General features: G+C 33.5%; 2 protein-coding genes and 1 long non-coding RNA gene across 5 annotated transcripts in view; 2 read left to right on the top strand and 1 right to left on the bottom strand.

Moving 5' to 3' along the window:
- Positions 1–5,837: 5,837 nt before the first annotated feature.
- LOC122517964 lies at positions 5,838–6,798 on the bottom strand. Its single transcript, XR_006303947.1, has 2 exons — positions 6,635–6,798; positions 5,838–6,290 (listed from the first exon to the last, which is right to left on the bottom strand). It is a non-coding gene; the product is annotated as an uncharacterized LOC122517964 (long non-coding RNA).
- A 303-nt stretch (positions 6,799–7,101) lies between these two features.
- On the top strand, positions 7,102–10,036 carry LOC122517953 (NPC intracellular cholesterol transporter 2 homolog a). Its single transcript, XM_043636593.1, has 3 exons — positions 7,102–7,321; positions 8,954–9,261; positions 9,612–10,036. The coding sequence occupies exons 1-3, from the start codon at positions 7,243–7,245 to the stop codon at positions 9,693–9,695; spliced, it is 471 nt and encodes a 156-aa protein (XP_043492528.1). The 5' UTR covers positions 7,102–7,242; the 3' UTR covers positions 9,696–10,036.
- A 3,410-nt stretch (positions 10,037–13,446) lies between these two features.
- Positions 13,447–21,293, top strand: part of LOC122518803 (nephrin) — a 298,229-nt gene continuing 290,382 nt past the window's right edge. The window contains exons 1-2 of one of the 3 annotated variants that reach the window (XM_043637915.1): positions 13,447–14,485; positions 14,851–16,276. In XM_043637915.1, the coding sequence (XP_043493850.1) occupies positions 16,192–16,276 (85 nt within the window). In that variant the 5' untranslated portion in view covers positions 13,447–14,485; positions 14,851–16,191. Of the gene's footprint in view, positions 14,720–14,850; positions 16,277–21,293 lie in introns of all 3 variants that reach the window. The other 2 variants (XM_043637908.1, XM_043637923.1) reach the window with 2 other exon arrangements.

The following is a 21,293-nucleotide window of genomic DNA, read 5'->3' as shown; positions in this document are numbered from 1 at the left end:
TCGTGAAAATATTTGTCATGAATATCGCTAGTATTTAATACGAACGAAACTCTTCGAGTTCCACTAGAAATCTGCATTTTTATTTCTCGATATTATTGTGGATTACTTTACGATTCTTTTTCGATACTCCAACGACTTGGTAAAAATACGGTATTGCAGATTTATATGCATGTACATATTCCCCCCCCCTCCCATGAAATTAATGCACGTTTTTTCAAAAGAATCCTTAATCTACGTAAAATCTTCCCCTCGATTCAGAACACGAATTCCCCTATTGAATATTTTCAAGATTTTTTTCTAATTATTCCAAAAGCTCCTAAGTTTTTCTTCAAAGTCGTGCTAATAAGAAGGCTAATTAGAATGTCCATTATCATAATATCCTTCATATCGCGGATGGAAAAAAGGGATTAAAGATGGAAAAACCATCGGCTTAACAGTGTGAAAAGCTTTTGAAATGAGCGCGAGTTAAAGGAAAAATTCGCGGGGATGAAAATGAAAGAAAGAAAAACGACCGAGAAATAGAAAGAAAGAAAGAAAGAAAGAAAGAAATACGAGAATAAAAGAAAGATAAAGAGAAAGATAAAAAACAAAAAGGGAGAGACAGAGAGAAAGGAGTAAAGGAATGTCGTGATTTTACATAGGGTCGGACAAGATATTCTCGACTGAGCGCAAAAATAGAGGCCAAAATAGAGGCAAGCACCTGTCCCGGTAGAAAAGGAAGATTTCTCTTCGCATCTCGCACTCCGTCCTCCAGCTTATTTCTTTTCTTTTTTTTATTTTTACGCTTTCCCTTCGTTCCTCCATCTTTTTCCTTTTTTCTTTTTCTGTCTTATCCATCTGCGAGTCTCTTCGCAGTTGTTCCTTCTCACTTCCTTCATCCAACTCTTTCTCGTACGCGCGTGCGCAAACGAAATCTTTCCTTTCCTTACTCCACCCTTCCGAACCCCTTTTCCTTTTCTTTTTCCTATTTCTCCGTTTTATTCCCTTCAAAGATTCTCTTCGTTCTCACGAACGCAGTCGTCCGTTTCTTCTTCTTCTTCTTCTTCTTCATTTTATTCTCTTTGACTTTCTTCTTTTTTTTCTTTTTTACTTCGCCCTACCTAAGTTCCCGGTCCTTTCCAGCTCGGCAAGAGGCTATTTCTGTCGTCATAGAATCTGTCGTAGAATCTTCGTAAGACATAAGTCGCTTAATGCACACTGGACATTAGAATCCGTACGCGGTGTTAAATTTTCTAAAAAGGGATCGAAACTTTATTTTAAGTTTACCAAGAAGAAGAAACAAAATTATACTATTTTCCATACTACTTTCAACATATTATGGAAAATGATTAGAGTCTACGATCTCAGCATTTTGTTTCTACGAGATCAAACTTAACATAAGCTTTTATCGTAATTTATCAAAGTCAAATCGTTTTTTATTTCTATTAATGTATGAATTCTTAAGATCATGTTACTATAGCAACGTTGTTGGAAATTTACCTAAACAACTCTGATTTATACGATTCACTTTACTTTGCTGGCTAATCAAACACTCTCATGATACGATTAAAAAAAGTGTACGCGTAATTACGTTATCTAATTGACTTCACAAATTTAAAGTATTTTTTTTTTAGTCACTTTGAATCATCGTCTTCATATATTTGAGTTTTTTCTGGGTTGACCCGAAAAAAGTTCAAAGTCTTTTATAATATAAGTGTATGCACCTATTCTAATTGATTTCAGAGAAGAAATAAGTTTTTCTCAATAAATGAAAGAGAAAATGGAACATGTCATTTTGCAGATAAGAAAATGATGATATAGTAAAGTTAAGTTCGATGAAAAGAATTTGAAACGTTTTAAGAAGATTTCTCTGGTGAAATCCCATGGGAACTCGACCTTCGTCGTTCTAGTTTCTCCCTTTTTCTCACTCGTTCTATTCGTTTTTCTTCGACAACTTTCTGTTGGACGCTGACGAGTACAAGTCAAAATAGAATCACGTGGCGCGAACCTGACCTTCTTGTCATGGGAACTCGATTGGAGCAAAGTTCTCTTTCTCTCTCTCTCTCTCTCTCTCTCTCTCTCACATTTTCTTTCTTTCTTTTGCCCTCATTTCCTCTTTCTTTATCTCTTGAGAATGACTAACTTAACGTTTATTCTTTTTCATATCTATCAACTTTGGTCTTTACAATCTAAGAAAGAAATATTGTTAGAAATATCTTAAAGATGATTGATTACTGGTATCATAAAATAATATTGGAATACTTTAGGGTATCTAATGCGATCAGAGAGAATTTCATTAGAAATATTCTAATATTTTATCATATAGCTTACAAAAAATTAAAAATTATTATTATGTAAAATGAAATAATATTATAAATAATAATTACTCTGATCAAAAACAATATTGAAATACTTTCGAGTACTCAATGCAATTACAAAATTTGATTAGAAATATTTAAAAATTTAATAAATATAAATGAATACACCAGAAAAACTAAAGATGAATAATTAAATCATTTAAAATAAAAATTATTAAAATACTTTCGAGTAATTAACGCAATATTAATTTCATTAGAAATATTCTGAGCATTCGTTGAAAGTTTTATTATGAACTCAAAAAAATGAGTTCATTAGATGTCTTCACTCTTAATGATCTAACGTATTATAGTATCCGGTATGCTGACACGTGTTCATTTCTAATGAAACATTGAAAGATCTTTGAATGGTAATTCAAAGTAAGCATTTTTTTCTAAGCAAGGAACAATCGATAAAAGAGGTACAAACGTTAGCAACAAAAGAACCTAATTATACTTTACACTTGTTTTACTTTAGAAATAGAAAGGTATGGATAAGAGAGAGAATATGTGAATAGAGAAATGACACATAACTGATGAAGAATGCATCCGTAGGAATTACACAGGGTTGCAGTAGTAGTAAAAGAGATCAGAATCCAAATATAAACGACTAAACGAATCGGTCTACCGCTAGTCTGGTTATTTATCCCTCTTTTCCAAGATTATCCCAAGAACTCATTGGCTGACCGTTGCATTCGTCGTTTATATTAAATAAAATCCATAACAAACATATGAATATAGTGCAACGGTATTTTAATTTTCCTTACAAATATTTTATTCTGAAAACATTTTTCATTCGTATGATACGCGATATTTAACAAATGTAAATATGATCGAGTTTTAAACTACGATACTTGATCTAATCCGTGTATATCAGTAAAAATAAAAAAAAAAAAAAATAAAAGATGAATAAATGCTTGAAGAAAGACGTTCATCGTTCAGACGGCCGTAGTAAGAATCCAATCGTTGTTCGTAAGAGAACATTAGTTTATCCTCGTCACGTTGATTTTCCTTCTTTGCGTTGGAGCTCTTATTGCTACAGTAAAGATACCCATGAAAGCTACTTACAAGGAGTGGCACACTACACTTGGTGTGCTCAGGAGGAAGATTATTTTTTCAGATTGTAATTATTTTCATAGTCATGTTATTTTTTCTTTCTTGCTTTTACATACTCGACTTATACAATGTTGTCTCTGTTAACGTATAATTGAAACGTAGAAGATTTTTGTTCTTCCTTTGAAATAAAGGAAGATTTATTCGTTGAAAACACTTGTTTGATGTTTGAAATGTCTAAAGAAACGTGTAGTATGTATTTACTGGTATCAGTGTGATCTTTTTGCTTCTATTCTCGATGAGAAATATCGGTGATATCTTGGAGCTAAAGCAGTTTGCGCCAAGGTAGCAGCAGAATCCTCGCAATACCATTTACGTGAAAGAGGTAGCGTAGATCGAGCCAGTAAAGGTAAGGTTAGCTATAAATATAGTGGATTCGAAAATAGACGCCGGACAAGCGCACGTTGCAAACGGCGAATCGTTCGAAATACGAAGGAAATCCTATTACTTTCGAGAACGTCTAATGATCGGCACGTAAGCGGATAATAGTTTCTCCAAACAAGTAAACCTTACTTAAAAATAGCACTTTTTTATTTTATTTTATATTCTATCACTAAACTTAACAAAATAATAATTGTATTTTTTTTTTCTTTTAATGTATTTTCCGGTGTTTTTTCAATTTATTTATGTTTAAGATATTACAAAAGTGGAATGAAGAAAACGTTTGGAAAAACTGAAACTGGTATAACCTTACAATTAAATATGTTTATTCATTTCTCTCTATCTTGAGAACGAACTCTCGAGTTCCCGGATGTTCTCGAGTCGAAATAAATAGTAAAAAGAGTTAGACATACAGAAGCACTTTTTACCAATAGCTGTCTCTTTGGTTTTGTACTTTTTCATTCACCTTGTAATCCGTCACTTCTAATCTAGGTTTTACACCGAAGAGTGATGCTTTTAGTGATCGCAACGCGTTACATCTCAACTAAATAGGATTCTATTTTGTCGTCCTGACCATTTCCAATATTCCTTAGGGACAAAAGTAGAATTTAAAATGGATCTATTTTCGGTTATATTCCAAAACATCCCGTTTGAGATAACTGAAAAGCTTAGTTATATGTATGCTGTTTACTTTTGAAAATGACACTCGCTCATTCGAACATCTTAATGATTTTTCGATGAACGGAGAACACCGTGTCGAAATCTAAATTAGAAATTTCTATTTTAAAATCGTAAATAAAACATCAAATATTGATAAAAATTATTAATAATATTATTTTATTCGCGATACAATGTAATTAACATTTTGGTTTCGTTCTAAAATATTGCGACAACAAATAAATTTGATGTTGCAATCCTTTAAATTTTTAAACCGTGTGATCGAACAGAAAAGATCGAAAATGTGATTTAAGTATTATAGCATGGAAGTTGGATATTTGTTGAAGAAAAACTATGATCTCTAGTATGAGAACCATCATTTTCTGTATACGTTAAGTGATTACCGAGGATTTATTACAAATCAAGCCTGACCTATGTGCTGATAAATAGGATTACGAGGACTCGAAATAAAAAACAAAAAGAAACTTTTGGTCCTCGTGTATCTTCGATCCAATTTTAAATTCTACTTAGAATGTTATCGATAGTGTTTATTTATTTAAAGTACTTATCTTTTCTCCCTTGTAAATTTGTCTTAAAAGAAATATTATTTTCGACTTTGATATTACAATTGTTTGAAAAATAATTGGATCTGCAAAAAAAACCATTAAGTATTTACCTATTTTTTTCTAGCTTTCGTTTATTTTATTTAAAAGTTAATTCTAAAATGATAATATTGCATCAAACACGTATTTAACGTCATCTAAGTGTTTAGAAAAGAAAGTTTCTAATCTTAGTTGATAAGTTATCTTATGGAATTTAACTTTGTAGAAATAAAGCTGCCGATAAAACAGATTACTACAAGAGCATCGAACGATCATTTAATTTAGATCAGATAATATAGATAAATAAAATAGACGTTTAACAATTTGTATTTCTTATTTAATAATTATATAAATCTAATATTAGAGTTTATTCGATTGTAAATAATCGTTTCAAAATGTTTGAGATAGCAATTGTTGTAGAAGAATAATAAACGCATTGATGTACCCTCCTGTAACAAGGTAGATAGGTTCTTAGAAATGCCGTATTGTGTGAAACCGTGCTATATGAGACCCAGAGTTCATTATTTCTTCACATCATTATTTTAAGGTAATTTAATTTTTAAATATATTAAACCAAATCATGTTATCCAGTGCTGTAAAAGTACAAAGTTTTGTACAAAGGTTTTCACAATTTATGAATCATGTTATAGCGAAACCGTGTTATAAGATGCCATGTTGTAGGAAGATTACCTGTTTAATAAATCGTGTTATATAAAAACCAGTTATAAATAAGATAAACGTAGAATTTTTCTGTTGTCTCTAGTTTTTTTAATAGTAATAAAAACATTAATTACAATAAATGAATGAGTAAACGCTTCAGAAAAAATGCTTACGTTTGTAACATTTATGATATCTTTTAAACTTGTCAATAATAAAAATATGTAATCCATAGTTTACATCTGAATAAACGTGCTGAAAATAATTAGTATTCTACTGGAAAGAATATAAAAGAGGAAAATTGAAGCAGATAATTATAAACAAAAAACGTGTATCGTACAGTATTGAGATGTTATAAAAAGAGTTCGTTATAATACAGTACTGTTGTATATAATAGGAAAATAGTTATCGAAAGGTCTTCCTCAACGTCGCAAGGTCAGGGTCATCGATGTTTCATAGTACATATTTTCTTTGAGATTTGTATCTCGTATGCGATGTCTTGTTCAAACCAACGTCCAGAATATTAAGTAACTAAGTATTTCTCTTCCTATTGACAAAAACGAAATAAACATTCAACAGACATTATCAGGAAGTCGACCACCAAAAACGGTGGAAGAAACGGCAAAACAAATTACTTCCTTCAATACTATTAATGACAGAAATAAAATGCAGAAAGATAATTTGTTTTGTTTCTCTTTGTAATAATAAAAATGAAAATGATGATACTTTAAAATATGTGTATCCGTAAAGTCAATTATTTCATCATCGTATAATCATTTTAAAACGAAATAAAATATATTTCTCTCTCCTCAAATTTATTAATTCAGATGTTGTTTTCTTTGACTAACTTAGAATAAAATTACTAAAGAAAGAAAAGAAAGGTAGACATACTTGTTAGCCCTGTCAAGATAAGATATAGGTATCGGTGACACAGAGACACACACAGCGCCGCTATTGTAGACTACTACACTAGACTACTACAGCCAAAGAAATACGTATATATGTGAAAGTTCAATTCGCGTTTTTTCACAAACGGCTGAATATCTATGCCTAGTTTTAAGGCACAATGAATTTTTTCATGGAGTACTACAAGTGTGCAAAATTTGAAAAAAATCTGAGGTGTGGCTCACTGACCGTCTCCTTGTAAGATTTACAGGGTTTAAATGATTGGACCTGTTTTTCTCCTTCGGAATATATTTAATTCATGAATAAAAGAAAATATAAGAAGAAAATAAATACGGTCAAATGTGTGTGCGTGCGTGTGTGTGTGTGTCTGTGGAGAGGGAAGCCCCCACAAAGTATCTTCCACCGACTGACAACATTTGTTTCACCTTTCTTTATAATGGTCTGCGTAAAGGACAAGCTTCGGTATCACGGTGTGTAGAACCGGTATTCCGCTCAGTCGGCAGCCAGACCTGACCCTGATTGGATCCATCCTCAGTAATCTTCTTTTCGTATACAAAGATAATTACCAAGAAGACTGTTAGCTTTCACTCAACATGCTGAGGGAAACCTTGTTCGTTTTCGCGGCTGTTGTCGTTATTCTGGTATCTGGAACACAAGTTAATCATTGTGGAGGTACGTTGAATCATTTCTTTTTACATTTACTGATATTTGCCAAGAATTTTTTTCGTAAAAATATTCGTTGATATTTTCCGTCATCTTGTTTCTTTTCCATCTGCTACGCTTGATATTTTCCTCGTCGTAAACAATGGTCATGTAACCCAAGAAATATTTATTACTAGTATTTATTACTAAAATTATTACTATATTAAACTAAAGAACCAGATGGCAAACATTTTTCAGACCCGCGTCTCACTGTTGCCAATACACTCACAATTCATTAGGTCACTCTCTGGAAAAGGCTTCACAGTTTGATCAAAAATTGACTACAATTTTTATTATGATACAAGACGTAACAATATTAACATGTATATTTAATTGATTTATTTTGAAAATTTTATTCTCTCTTTATAACATTACTTTTGTTAAATATAATTAAAAATACATTATTTTCTTTTGATAACATCAAATATGGTAATAACAATAGTCATAATAGAATCATATCTCCTCGTAGATAATACAAAATCATAAATTCGTTCGGCCTTGTAGTCACAATAAAAGGTATCGTGTTTCCGTTAAGATCACACAGATTATATCATTTTCGAAATTCTATATTTTCTCATCTATCGTAGATGTACGCGTCTTCTTAATACACTTATATTGCTAGATGCAATTTAAAATCATTACAATTATGTTTTTTTTGTAAATAGAAATATAATCACCAAGAATTTCTTGTTTTTGTTTCATTGAAAGGAAGAAGAGGTGGAGATAAGAATTTAAAATAAAATAAATTTATTCGTAGAATGTAGGAAAATTTATTGTTACAAAATCGACAATTATTGTTCGCATCGATATGCATTTATAATTGATTACAGTTAAACGTAATAATATTAAAATGAAATTGAGGAATTTGTATTTTTTCATAGTTTAATTTTTAGATCAGTAAAATTACGTTTAGAATAAAAAATAAATCAAGATTAAAGACTAGCGTGAAAGATATGAATTTAATATTACAACATTTTATGTCATTATTGTTTTATTATTCTTAATAGTCGTATAGTAATAGTATTTATTTTTCTGTTTAAATATAGTCAGTTTTTATAAAGTATTCTTGGAAGTCAGTACTGAGAAATGTCTTCGTATGTAGTGTTCGCTCACATAATTCCAGTAACTTGAAATATCCTTGAAATAACAAGCAAATTCATCAAATTCGAAAGTATCTGCTTCGTGAGGCATTAATCGGAATTCAATATTATGTTTTATATATTAAAAATGCATATATGCACATATTACTAAAAGTAATAGTCGTATAAAACTTGTAAAATAAAATTAGCACTGATGTCGCTTTTATTTAATGTCAAAGAAATAAATTGGTAATATATAAAATTAATAAAGCATATACATTTGAATTTTAAAAAATTTCCAATCCTCAAGATAAGAATTTGAATATTTACTTAGACTCTGCTTTTACACGTGACTCATAGTTTCGTTCAATATTATCGATGAGTATTATAATTCTACGAAGTCTTGACTTTTGTATACAAATGAATTTTATAATTAATCAAATAATTACAATAGTTAAAAGTACATTTGTATGTAAAATAAATATATCTTTAAAATTATTTTTAACATTTTTTTTATTTTTAGGAAATACACCTTACGAAGATGCCAATCAGGTGAAAATATCTGGCTGCGATACGCCACCGTGCACTTTGAAAAAGAAAAATCGAATTTCTATAGAACAATCTTTCGTACCTGAAAAAGATGCTGAGCAATTGCTTACATCTGTTCATGCTACGTTACTTGGCATCGATTTGCCCTTCATAGGAGTAGATGGTATGAATGCATGCGATAATATTTATGATGTCGATAACAACAAAGTCGGATGTCCCGTGAAAAAAGGTACGACGTATGTCTACAAAACTGAGTTTCCTATTTTGGATATATATCCGAAGGTACGTACATTTCATTTTGAACTGTTATACTATACACACTAATGTCTTCAGTTATCATAGTTTAGATAAAAGTATATATAGGTCACAATACAACGAAAGATAATTTTCAAAAACAATAGTCTAATTTTTTCGAACATGCGGACGGGATAATTTATTTTTAAATAATTCTAAATTTATATTCGATCGCGTGCGAGACTTAAATTATAAAAAGCACATTATAGTTTAGAATTAATTTACTTTATAATATGCATTGATATGAAATTGAAAATAATTATTATAGATCTTAGATACGAAATTCTTATAATAATAATATAAATAATTTTTATTTTAAAAAATTATTTTTGTTTCAGGTCAATTTAATTGTATACTACGCTTTACGAAATGGAAAAGATATTGTATCTTGCTTCACAGTACCGGCGAAAATTACTGGCTAAAATGTCTGTGTCATCAATTAGTTTCTATTCTGTTTCCTTTTTTGTATACGAATTTTTTGTAAGGTTTTCTGGTAGGAAATTTAAAATATAAGATATCACGTTCTTTTATAAAAATCTATAGCATAAGTCGTTGAGAAGGATGAAGGTTAAGCGTTTCAAATTTTAATGATTCGCGTTGTCTCTTGCCTGCGAGTATGTTTTAGAAATGTAATATCTATATACCATAGATGTATGATGCATATAAAAAATAACAAATAAACTTTTGCGTAGTGTTTTCGTAAAGGGTTGAAAATAATTACTTTTAATTAATACTGTAAGCAAATAAAATATTTTGAAAAGCGGATTATTTTTTATAATTAAAGGAAATAAATATGATATTCCTCCTAGAATATAAAAAGCATCTTATCTACAGAACTATAGTATTTATTTAATTTTATCGGCTTATCTACGGCTGGTAAAGAAGAATATTGTAGTAGACTATCGACTACTGCTGCCTCGGTTGTGTATTCGAAAAAACATGTTTAATTAAACATGTTTCGATGGTACATAATAAAAATTCAATAATTTTATATATTTCAATCATGAATACATATAAAAAATACGAAAAACAATACACAACAATTCGTCGATAACGTAATTAAATTTAATTATATTACAAACATTCAAATTACTATCTTGATATTTGCTCTATCTACGAGTTAATAATTAAGTATATAATATTTTTAGAAAATAATGTTGATCCAATACAAAAATTTAATTAAAAATTCGACGAGAATAAAAATTGTTAACGCGTTTATCGAAAAATTCTATTACAGAACGGTAATAAAACGTAAACGTAACAATTGCTTTTCAATCGAAAGACGACATGCGAGACGATTTCTATTTCTTAAACGAAATGTTAACGTAACTAACGTTTCCTCGTAAAAATCCGATAAACGGTGTCGCGTGAAGGAGCGATCATTCGTCGTGCCGACTACTATCTCGCATCTCGATCGGTCAGTTCGAAAGATTAAAAGCACTGTGACTTTTAGTCGTCGTACCACGATCTCTGGCTATAACTCGAACGTAGTAGCATGTTACCGATCGATAAGATGTGATCGAATGCAAAACGGCACTCGACTTCTGAGCCTTTACAATGACTATAATAATTCTTTGTGCAACATGCTCGACTACCTACTACTTTTAAACTTGATCCTTTTTTCTAAGTAGCTATTATTTTATTTTACTTTATACTTAAACAGGAAAATTATCAAAGTAACGTAATCACGAAACTGATACGTTTATTACAAACACACACAAACACACATACACACATACAGATGTATACTTTTTAGGTGATTTTTAATAGATACTAATCAATGAAATTCTATCTTTTGTCATCTAATTAAACATATCTTCATTAGAGTATGATTTACACACATGAATGCAAATATTTCTTATTCTTTAATGCATTTATACGTTTTATCATAAAATCAATGTCTTCCATTCGATTCATCTACTTTGTTACTATTGTTTTGTCAGCTTGTAGTATATTCCAATTTCTATAATGCATCGATAGAAATCTATACGTACCATTAATAAATACATTTGATATTTAAGCATAGACATTACAATTGTTTGCAAATTCGCGTGTTAGCATAGCTGTACACGTTGTATTAGCACAAACTGATCCCAGTATAGAAACGTAATTCGATTTAACCCGACTAAACGGCTCTCTGTGATCGAAGTCACACACGCGGATCAACCAGTATCTAGCATTTATCGGCTGTCGTTTTGAGAGTTGTCCTTTAGAAGTTACAGTATTGCGAAAAGGGATAACGTTTGGTTTTACGATAAGATAATAAATCTTTCGATCGAATTTTTTTGTATTTAACAATTATTTGTTAAGTTAACAAAACGAGTTATGATTATTTAAAAATAAAATTTATATAATAACCATTGAATGAAAGATAAAGGAACAAAATTTAAGCGTAGATTTTTTCGCTATTCTCAACTATATATTGGCGTGTTGCAATGGCACGAGAGGGGAAAAGTGAGTGAGAATTCTCAACGTTAGAAGGTAATATATCTCTCGTACCAGATATAAGTAACGTATCTACTCGACGCACACACCGAAGTGAGTCATTCCCTTTGCGAAAAGATAGCTTTCAGAAAGCGACCGAGATATTCCTTTTAGAAGCTTTCAAGATGACCATGATCCGTGACACCAGTCAGAAAGCATTCACTTGCTCGTCTACCTTTTGCCTGGAGGTTTCTCACCCTATTTCGATTCTTTTCCTCCTCCCTCCTCCTACCCGAGTATCTACCTTCTATCAGACCAACCGGTATCCACCTATCCTGTCAGCTCGAAAACGTTCAAGAGAATTTGCGATGTTCGATAATGGTCGGCTAACGAACTTCAAAATAGTCTGGAATGTTTAAAATATGTTTCCAAATTGTTTAGCATTTTTAAATTAATTTTCTTACTTTTTCTTTTTTTTTTTTCTTTCTTTTATTTAAAACAATTTGTTGGAGATTAAATGAAGAGATTCCTTCTCTCTAGTCACTTTATTTAACGTGAAACAAAGTGATCGAATAATCATTTTATCATATCGAAACGTGTGATCATTATTTTCAAGACGAAAGATTTTTTATTTTGAAAAAAAAAAAAAGGAAACGATTTCGAAGAGTAAATTTTAGTTAACCACAACTATAATAAGATTGTTAATGTAAATGAGTTGTTGGATAGTCATTGATAGATTAAAAACAAATAAAAGTAAAACTTGCGGATATGGAATAAGAATAGCGTATAAAATGATTTGCATGAGTTTCGCGTGCGCTCACTTTGGATTACTTAATCTTTATTTATTTTCGACTTTGAAATATCTTTTTGCTCGGGAATTGGTTAATGCACCGATAGTATAATCGGCCGATCGATTAATTCGACTCCTTTTATTCCTACCTCCTATTTCATTTTCCTTTCTCTACTCTTTTTGTTCATCCTACTTTTTTTTTCTTCTTTCTATCTATAACGGGGCAGGCAGATGGTACCTACCTAAAAGTGGAATAGCATTAAACTTTACTTCTAAAGAGCTCGTTGAGAATAAAGAACGACTGCCGTGTTGCTCGTACCTGTCCTCCTAGATACGTTCCATCGCAGTCCGTTCATTCACCTTTTCATCCCCTTTCTCCGTTAATTGCAGTTTCCGATCTAAGTTGCCAGAGACCGTGTTAATTAGTTAGTACGAACTTACGAAATGAGTTTATCGAGCATTATTCAATGTTTAAATAAAAATATTGTATTTAGACGTTTGCGATATCGTTTTAACATTAATTTGAAAAATATATTTAGAATAATTAAGTAGAATAATAATAATAGAATTTAAACGTCAAACACAATAATAATCGAAGTTTAATCAACCGCTGTCAACGTGTTGAAGTTAATTGAAAATAATGGTATAGAAAAATAGTCCATTTTTGTGGGATGATAGTCAAGAAGAGAAAGCTTATACATCTAGCTAGTAGTAGCATAAGCAGATAGGTAACGGATAGGCAGGGGTAGTTGGTGCTCTTGTACGACGAAACAACCCCTTTCCCTTCCTTTCGAGCCGACTGTTCTCTGCAAACCACCTCTTCCTCCTCCGCCTCTTCCACTTCCTTCTCTACTCACCACTATCTCCACCACCTCCACCATCACTACTGCTGCCACCACCGCCACCACCACCACCAGCAGCAGGTTCACCACCACTAGCAGCACCACCACTAGCAGCATTGCTACCTCTTGTGGAAGCTTCGCAGGCTGCGCGTCCGTCGACGCGCCGTTTGTTCGTCTTTTCCGTCAGTGTACCGTCCGCCGTCGGTCGAGGATCTCGTGTTTTTGTGAGCTACGTTTCTCTTTTGTTCCCAAATCACCCCATATTAAAATCATTCATCATCAAAGTACAGTGTAAACAATCGAGTTTCAACGAAAAACGACGAGAAAGAAGAAAACCAACAAATTCGTAACAAATCGTCACCACAATCTACATTTTCACGTACAATCCGCAACGATCGTTTATTTAGCAAGTTCGCACGTGTTATCTCGCCGAAGCTAACGCGACTCGTCCGTCTAAATATCTTTCTTTTCTTTCGAATTTTTCATCGATTAAAAGAACGAAAAAATAGAAGAGATAATACGATGTGCTCGTTGGGGCTGGTATAGGAGGGAAAAGAAAGAAGAATAAAACAGAGAGAGAGAGAAGAAGAAAAAAAGAAAAAAGAAAAAAGGATGTTGATTCATCCTGCGGATTTGGATTTGAAAGATGATATTAACAATGGAGGAAGATATCGTTGAAATGTTGTAAGAATATTGAGACTCAAGAATGGATTATCGGTATTTGGATTAGCTGAGGGGGCTCGTCGGAGCTTGTCGAAGCTCGATTATACCGGAGGTGGTAATATAAAAAGGGGTGAAAAGGGTTGGAGGGAAACGATCGATGAGGACACATCCGAGATATCAAAGTGCGAGGGACGTACTCTTACTACTCTTTCTTTGGATACTAAAGGAGGCTCGAATTTCGCGGCTATCAAGCGCGAGTGTTGCTCACAAGGCTCTTCAACCCCCTTCCTTGACTCCTTCCTCGTGCGTTCACCAGTAACCCAGACACACTCTCTTTCTCTCTCTCTCTCTCTCTGGCCTATCGCTTGTTTCGAGTGTCTGTATACGAACCGAAAATAGTCGCCGAAGAGACCTTTTCCCGTCCCCACGACAATTTCTCTTCTATTCCTTGTGTGTCGTGGTGTCTTCTTGTGGATGTATTAACTATACCTACGTGCGTGTGTGCCATCGTTGTCGCTTTCCCGTTCGTCTCTTTTTCCCTCCTTCTTTCTCTCTCTCTCTCTCTCTCTTTCTCTCTCTCCTCCTATCGTACTCGAGCACTTTTATTCGGGACAACGATAAGCTCTATGCATGGGCCGGGATGACCCGAATCGATGAAGATATTTTATATCGTCGTATTCTGTATTCCTCACGGTGTCGGGCCTAAAGGCGAAGATCGTATCGACCGGTCACCCTCTCTATCTCTTTCTATCTCTCTCTCTCTCTCTTTCTCTCTCTATCTCTATCTATCTATCTATCTTCTTTTTCATCTTACCCCTTTGTCTATACATTAATACACATGTGTATATGTTCTATTAGATATTAATATGACTCGTCAAGTTGGAATAGCGTTAAATTGATCAGAAGTAAGAAGAAAAATTCATATAAACGTGACCATTCATTTGAAACTTTAGTTTAACTGAATTCCTTTCTCAATCGAATAATATAAGAAATCGACGACTGTTGAAAGGATACGTAAGAAACTCGTGGATGATGATGATGATGACGACGATGACGAGGAGGATGATGATGATGATGATGCTTCGAGTGAATTCAAAATGAATCGCGTTGATTACTCTAAGATGCGTAATCGAATTTTTAAGGAGTGGGATACTTTGAGATCGTCGACAGCTCTCTCTCTGTCGCGGATTTAAAAGAAATTATTTATTCGACAGAGAAAGTGATCATAAAAGTAGGGAAGAAGCGATCAAGGAAAAAAAAAGAAGAGAAAACGAATAAAAAGGAAATAGGAGGGAAAGAAGAAATATAGGAGATAAAAAATATTGACGTTTTAGATCGCTTAGAAATTGGATATAAAGTGTGAAAAGGGGAAAAAGAATGTAGATAAAACGTGCGCGAGCACTATCGTATGCTTAAGGTCAAGGGTGTGGGAGCTTTAATTAGTATTTAATTAGAGGCAAAAAACTGAGGTACGCGCGATTGTGTACGAGAGGAACGAAAGGATCATCAGCGACAGCCACAGCTGCCGCATCATGCCCGTTAATACGTTGGTAAATTAACCAAAAAAAAGTCAAATACAAAAAGCTAAAAAAGAAAGAAGGAAGAAGATAGTAAAAGGGAAAAGATTACAGAAATAAAAAAAAAAAAAAAGGAAGACGAAATCGACGATACATTTTTCTTGGATATAAAGCTCTATGACATAAAGCTAGATAAAGCTCTATGACATAATCAACGTCGCGTCGCAGTTAAGTGAACCGAAAAAAAACTGGAAGTTTCGAGTAACTCGAATTCGCTCGTTTCGAATTCATTGGAAATTATTTTCGACGAAGTAAGGAAGAAGAGGAAATTGCTTGCGATGCGCAAACGAAGACGGTGACGTCATCGAAAACTTTTCATTCTCTTATTTCCATCCTTCCCCCAGCCCGGTTTTCAGGGAGTAATGATCTTAGCGAGATCGTTAGATCTTTGCGCGAGCAAAGAAAGATCGGGAAAAACTGTTTGTCTTCAGGACGACGCGGTGCGCCATGCCGTTGCCGTTTTACGGAAAACCGAGGAATCGAAACGACGAGAGCTGACATTGAAGTCGTTAAGTGGCCTTTAGTTGGATTTACGAGGCTCTTCTTTGCGCTTTTTTCATCCGGGAAAAGCTTAAACGCGTCTGGTTTTCGCGACGAGGATTACGAGGAATACAGAGAGAACATGTGGAGTATAGTGCTGTTCCTTGGACTAACCGAAGCTTTCTTCTACGTCGCCGGTATCTCTTTCAGCTTAGATGAGAAATTCGGTGAGTCCATATTTTTTTGTCACTTATCTTTCTCATCATTCTTGATGATCGATAATATAAAAAGATCTATCCAACTTTCTACGTTTTTTTTCTCGTTTACTTTGACTTTACTACACACACACACACACACATTTTACAACTAATTATAAAAAAAATCGAACCATATTACTTTAATCTCTCGTCCATTCCGAGATTCAAATACACTTGAGTTAGTTTTTACAGGTGTATCTTTATACACGATACATGTTTACAAACTTTTTTATAACACATTTTACTCGTCCGTTTTATTTGATTTTATATGCTTGTAAAAACCTACGTTAATTAGCTCGCAGAAAATATTATGGATATGTATACGCGTACAGTGGGAAAGAGCTTCCCTTTTTTTTTTTTCCACAAATAAAAATGGAAATGTGTTGGGTACAATTTTGCCTCGCGTATTTCCTTTTTACTAGATTCAAAAGCGTTGAGATATATTTTTCCTCGATTGACGAAGTGTTATTGAAGACGCGAGAAAAAGATAGAGAAAGAGAGTAGACTAACTGTAATCGAATTTGACAGTATTTGAATTTTCTTCGACTTATACGAATATTGATTTTCTTCACGTCCTTCTTCCCTGGCTCTTTTTTGAAAAGCGTATGAAAGTTCTGTCGTCACCATGAGAATCGGTTAACGTCGTCATGCAAGACATTTCGAGTTCCCACCAATTCTACTCTCTCTCTCTCTCTCTCTCTTACACGCACACACACTCATTCACTCACTCACTCACTCACATACATCCTTTCGTTTTCTGTGATTTGAGAAAGACAGATTCGTTCGCCCGAAATACGTTTCCTCTCTGTAAATCCTACCGCTTGACTCGCCATACATTCAGTACCAATTTTATACGAAATACAGGATGCGTCAAGCTGTGACTTATAACGATCTCTTTTGAAATAAAAGAAGACACGATTATAACAAGCGACGTTTGTGCATTATAATCGTAGATATCCTTTCTAAATTTAGTATCCTTTCAACTCGATATCTTTTGATATCTTTTTATATTATTATTGCCATTATTTCTTTGAGCCAATTTTTCTAGAAAGAATCGTATATATTTGTTCGCGTCTTAAGAGACAAAGTATTTGATAATACCGATTCTCTAGTACTATCGTTTACGTTTATTCTTTGAAAATATAATTGAAAAAGTAAGAATCGTAAACTTTTACTTACGATTAAACTCAACATATTTGATAGATCTTGAAAGAGTACTCGAACTTTACAAGAAAACTACTTCAAAATTCACAAGTATCTTTTACTTTGTTAAACTATATTGTAATGGCAGAATTGATAGTGTAAAGCGATGGAAAATCGATCGGATGTTCAGATATAAGGTTAATAGGTCAACGAGTTGAATTTTCCTAGGAGAGCAATTGAAGGCTATTCGTGAATTTTCATCTCTGTTAAATGTACCGACTTTCTGTATAATACACAATAAAGTATATTCGAAAATTCAATCACGAGTAGGTGAAACCCCTTCGTCCAAGGAAACTTTCCAAATACGTCGTCTTTCAAGTCGTTAAAACTCGGTAGCGTGTTACATAGCAGCAACTCGTGAAAACTACTCATGACTCTTGAAGATGAAGAAAGGATGATCATCCTTGGAAGATGCACCTGCAACGGTCGACGTATTAAAAGGGGACAGGAGGGATAGTTGAGAGCGAAAGAGAGAGAGAGAGAGTAAGAGAGCGACGGTTGTCGCTTTGTAATAGCTGAATTTCGCTCACAGAGTTTCGAAAGTTAAAGGGGTGACTCGAGAAAGGGTAGAAGGACGATAGGTTGGGTAGGGGTGGCCAGAAAGTCCTCAAGAGGGTCGAAAACCAGCATCGAAGTTAGGACACGTTCCTTCATCCAGCGCGCCTGTTCTTCTTCTGACCATGTTCCTCGTTGCGTAGGAACCACCTTGCACATTGCCACCAAGGTATTCTCCTCAGCTCTCCTCCTCTTGTCCCATCTGTCGATTTAACCATTTTAAATTTTAACAGTTATCTTTTTATCTTTTTTATTAATTACCTTCCTTTTTCCTCTTCGCTGAAATTGTCTATAAAATAGATTTATTTGTAAGACAATTAGTATGATTTTAAATCGAACACATTTTTCTTATTCATTCCATTCATTTTCAAAATACGTACAACGACTTAACGCAAACATTGATTTTTCTTTATCTGATTTTTTCCTCGAAAAGAATTTTTATTTCTGAATGGCCAGTATTGTTTATAATTAATGATCGATACACGACGAGATTTGAAATAATTAATAACAAGAGAAAATATAATCGGAGAAATATACGCGAAACACGACCGGAAATATGACGGTCAGCAGTGGCGGTGGCTCGACGCGATAATGAATGTATCCTCGAAACGCGACGATTATCGACGTCCGTTATATGTTATTAGGGATTTTATTGAGATTCGCACCACTCGCAGTCACCGTTACATGAATACTAATGTGACAAATAATCGAATTATTTGCTCTCTGTACCGCCACGAGTGTTTATGATTCGATGAGATTCGCTAAATCGTGGTGAAATGTTCATATGACCTGTCGGTCAATGCAACAGCTACATCTATCGGTTTAATGAAAAAACGGAAACAAATCTTTTCGACACGCGACAAAAGAAAATATAGATATTTTTGAAAAATCAGATTAAAAGTAATAATTTTATAAATAATCCCGGACGCATCTGTATTCGCATAAATAAAAAAGATTCTCATCGATTCTCTCATCTGAGACTATAAGAGAATCATCGATCAATTATTTCTATTAATAAACTAACTAAACTTATCCTATACTTAACTTATAGACTATCTATTCTTAGCTATGGTTTGTTGAATTTATATCTACTCTTCTTGAGAAAAGGGAGTTCGTTTTCTTTCCTCCTATTCTTCTTTTTTCTTTTTCTTTTCTTTTTCTCCCCTTTTCGTCGCGTACTAATTTTTGATAGAACTGGGAATTCCCTTTCTAACGTAAAAGAGAGAGAGAGAGAGAGAGAGAAAAGAAAAAAATAAGAAGAAAAAGAAAAAACGATAGAAGATAAAAGAAGAAAAATATGAAAAGCTTTTCTTGTACGTGCTAAAGAATAGAAAGGAAAAGATATCAAGGCACACGCGGGCGAGAAACCGCGAGAGGATCTTCAGAATCGTATCGAGCTCGTTGACTTTTCTTTCTCGGTGGAAGGTTTAACGAACCGATTCGCCTCAGTTTCCTTCCTGAAGACCGACTTCTTCTTCGAACCACCCGAGCACACCCTCGACTCACCTTACCTCACCTCACCTCACCTCACCTTACCTCACTCTACACCCTCCTTCCGTCTTTCGAGCTACTCTCCGACTTTTCATTCCATTTCCACTCATGCGCAATCTTATCCTCGCGACCTCTCATTCACTCGAGACGACTGACTGCTTCTCATAGTGCGCCACCCTTATTTTAATGGCCAGACCATTCCTTAATTTTCTCCTAGAAGAACTACGTCAGTATATTCCATACCTTTTGCGATATTTTTCTAACTTCTAGGCGAAAGTAAAAATGCTTTTTCTCATTCCTCCCTCTCCTCTTCCTCCTCTAAGTAATTATATTCCATCACCACAGCTCCTACGTAATTCAATAACATCGAAACTTAATCTTCCGTACGGATTCTTCAACTACTTTTTAAAATAGTAATTATTTATCGATTAGCATCCTTCCCATTATTTATTATCATTTTCTATCTATTTCTGTCTTCCCATATTTTTCTTTCTTTTTACTCGTCATTTTTTCCCTATCCTCTTCCGTTCTGCTCGAGACACGTCGAATCCAATATTTTCCGATGTATCCCGACTTGGTGTCGTCTTGAATCTCCATCTCCTTCTCTTTTTCGTCAGATGTTACTCCCCCCCCCTCTCTCTCTCTCTCTCTCTTCCTCTAGTTTTCACAGAATGCATCTCGGGGATTCGAGCTCGATCCTGTCGTGCCGACAGTTACAAACGAGACGTCCTATAACTGTCACCGACTAGGGAGTTCGAGGAGAAGATCCTAGTATAGGTGAGAGGTAACGGGGTTTTCCATCCCCTCTTCTTCCTACTCTTTTTCCTACTTCGTTCACAAAATTGTTACTACATGTCCCAATGATATTCTTAATTGTACTTAAATTATGTCGAATAGTTCTTTTTAACCGAGATTTATTTATAAAAAAATTTGCAATAACTCGAAAGTTTTTTTTTCTGTCATTGAACGTTTCCTTTGAATTATCAATATACATTCCCATCGTCATAGCGTTCGACAAAATACGATTATTAAAAATGTTTTTCTCTAGTTTATACCCCTTTTGTAGGAATAACTCGAAGCAGAGAAAATAATAGTTGGAAGAAATGCTCGGAGAATTTGTTGTTTGATGTCGCGCATTTATTTTATCGGCATCAAGGGACTGTAAACCTCTTGCGATTTTATGACTTTCATTTCCGACTTTCAAATAATGTTGTAACACAGCCGTAAGAAGAATCGATTTAATTCTTGACATAATATTTTTTTCCATCCGTATTTTATTTCTATTATTGTAAATGTACTGTAATTGAATCTTGATCGGACACACGATAACAATAAAATTAGCAAGATATTATTTTTAATTTCGTATCGTTCGCTTCTTTTTCAGGGATATTTTTTGTTCCAATTCAAGAATAATTTCAAGAATAATTGATTAAAGTCGAATCGATGCAGAAAACAAAAAATACATTTTTGAAGATATTTCTTTGTTTGACATAAAAAGAAAAGACAAAACGTCACAGATGTATTTACAGAGATGGTAAATAAGGATTGATAATTTGTTTAACAGTTATCTTATTTTACGGGGAACGATTTAATGAATGTTTCGGAAATAAAACCACCGTTTGCTATTTTGACAATTCTTATATAAATATTTACGTACTTATATAATTTATACTTATATAAATATATATTACTACTTATACTATATTATATTATTACTATATATTACGTACTTGTATAA

Source organism: Polistes fuscatus, unplaced genomic scaffold (assembly GCF_010416935.1).
Source record: "Polistes fuscatus isolate 324 unplaced genomic scaffold, CU_Pfus_HIC Scaffold1, whole genome shotgun sequence".
Taxonomy (NCBI): Eukaryota; Metazoa; Arthropoda; class Insecta; order Hymenoptera; family Vespidae; genus Polistes; species Polistes fuscatus.
This window is presented reverse-complemented; position numbering and strand designations above follow the sequence as displayed.

What these genes read in the sequence shown, in the direction of transcription:
- LOC122517953 (XM_043636593.1), top strand. Translation starts at nt 7,243, where the DNA reads ATGCTGAGGGAAACCTTGTTCGTTTTCGCGGCTGTTGTCGTTATTCTG. An exon ending in ACAAGTTAATCATTGTGGAG is followed by an intron (nt 7,322 to 8,953) that starts GTACGTTGAATC and finishes TTTTATTTTTAG; the next exon opens with GAAATACACCTTACGAAGAT. An exon ending in TTTTGGATATATATCCGAAG is followed by an intron (nt 9,262 to 9,611) that starts GTACGTACATTT and finishes TTTTTGTTTCAG; the next exon opens with GTCAATTTAATTGTATACTA.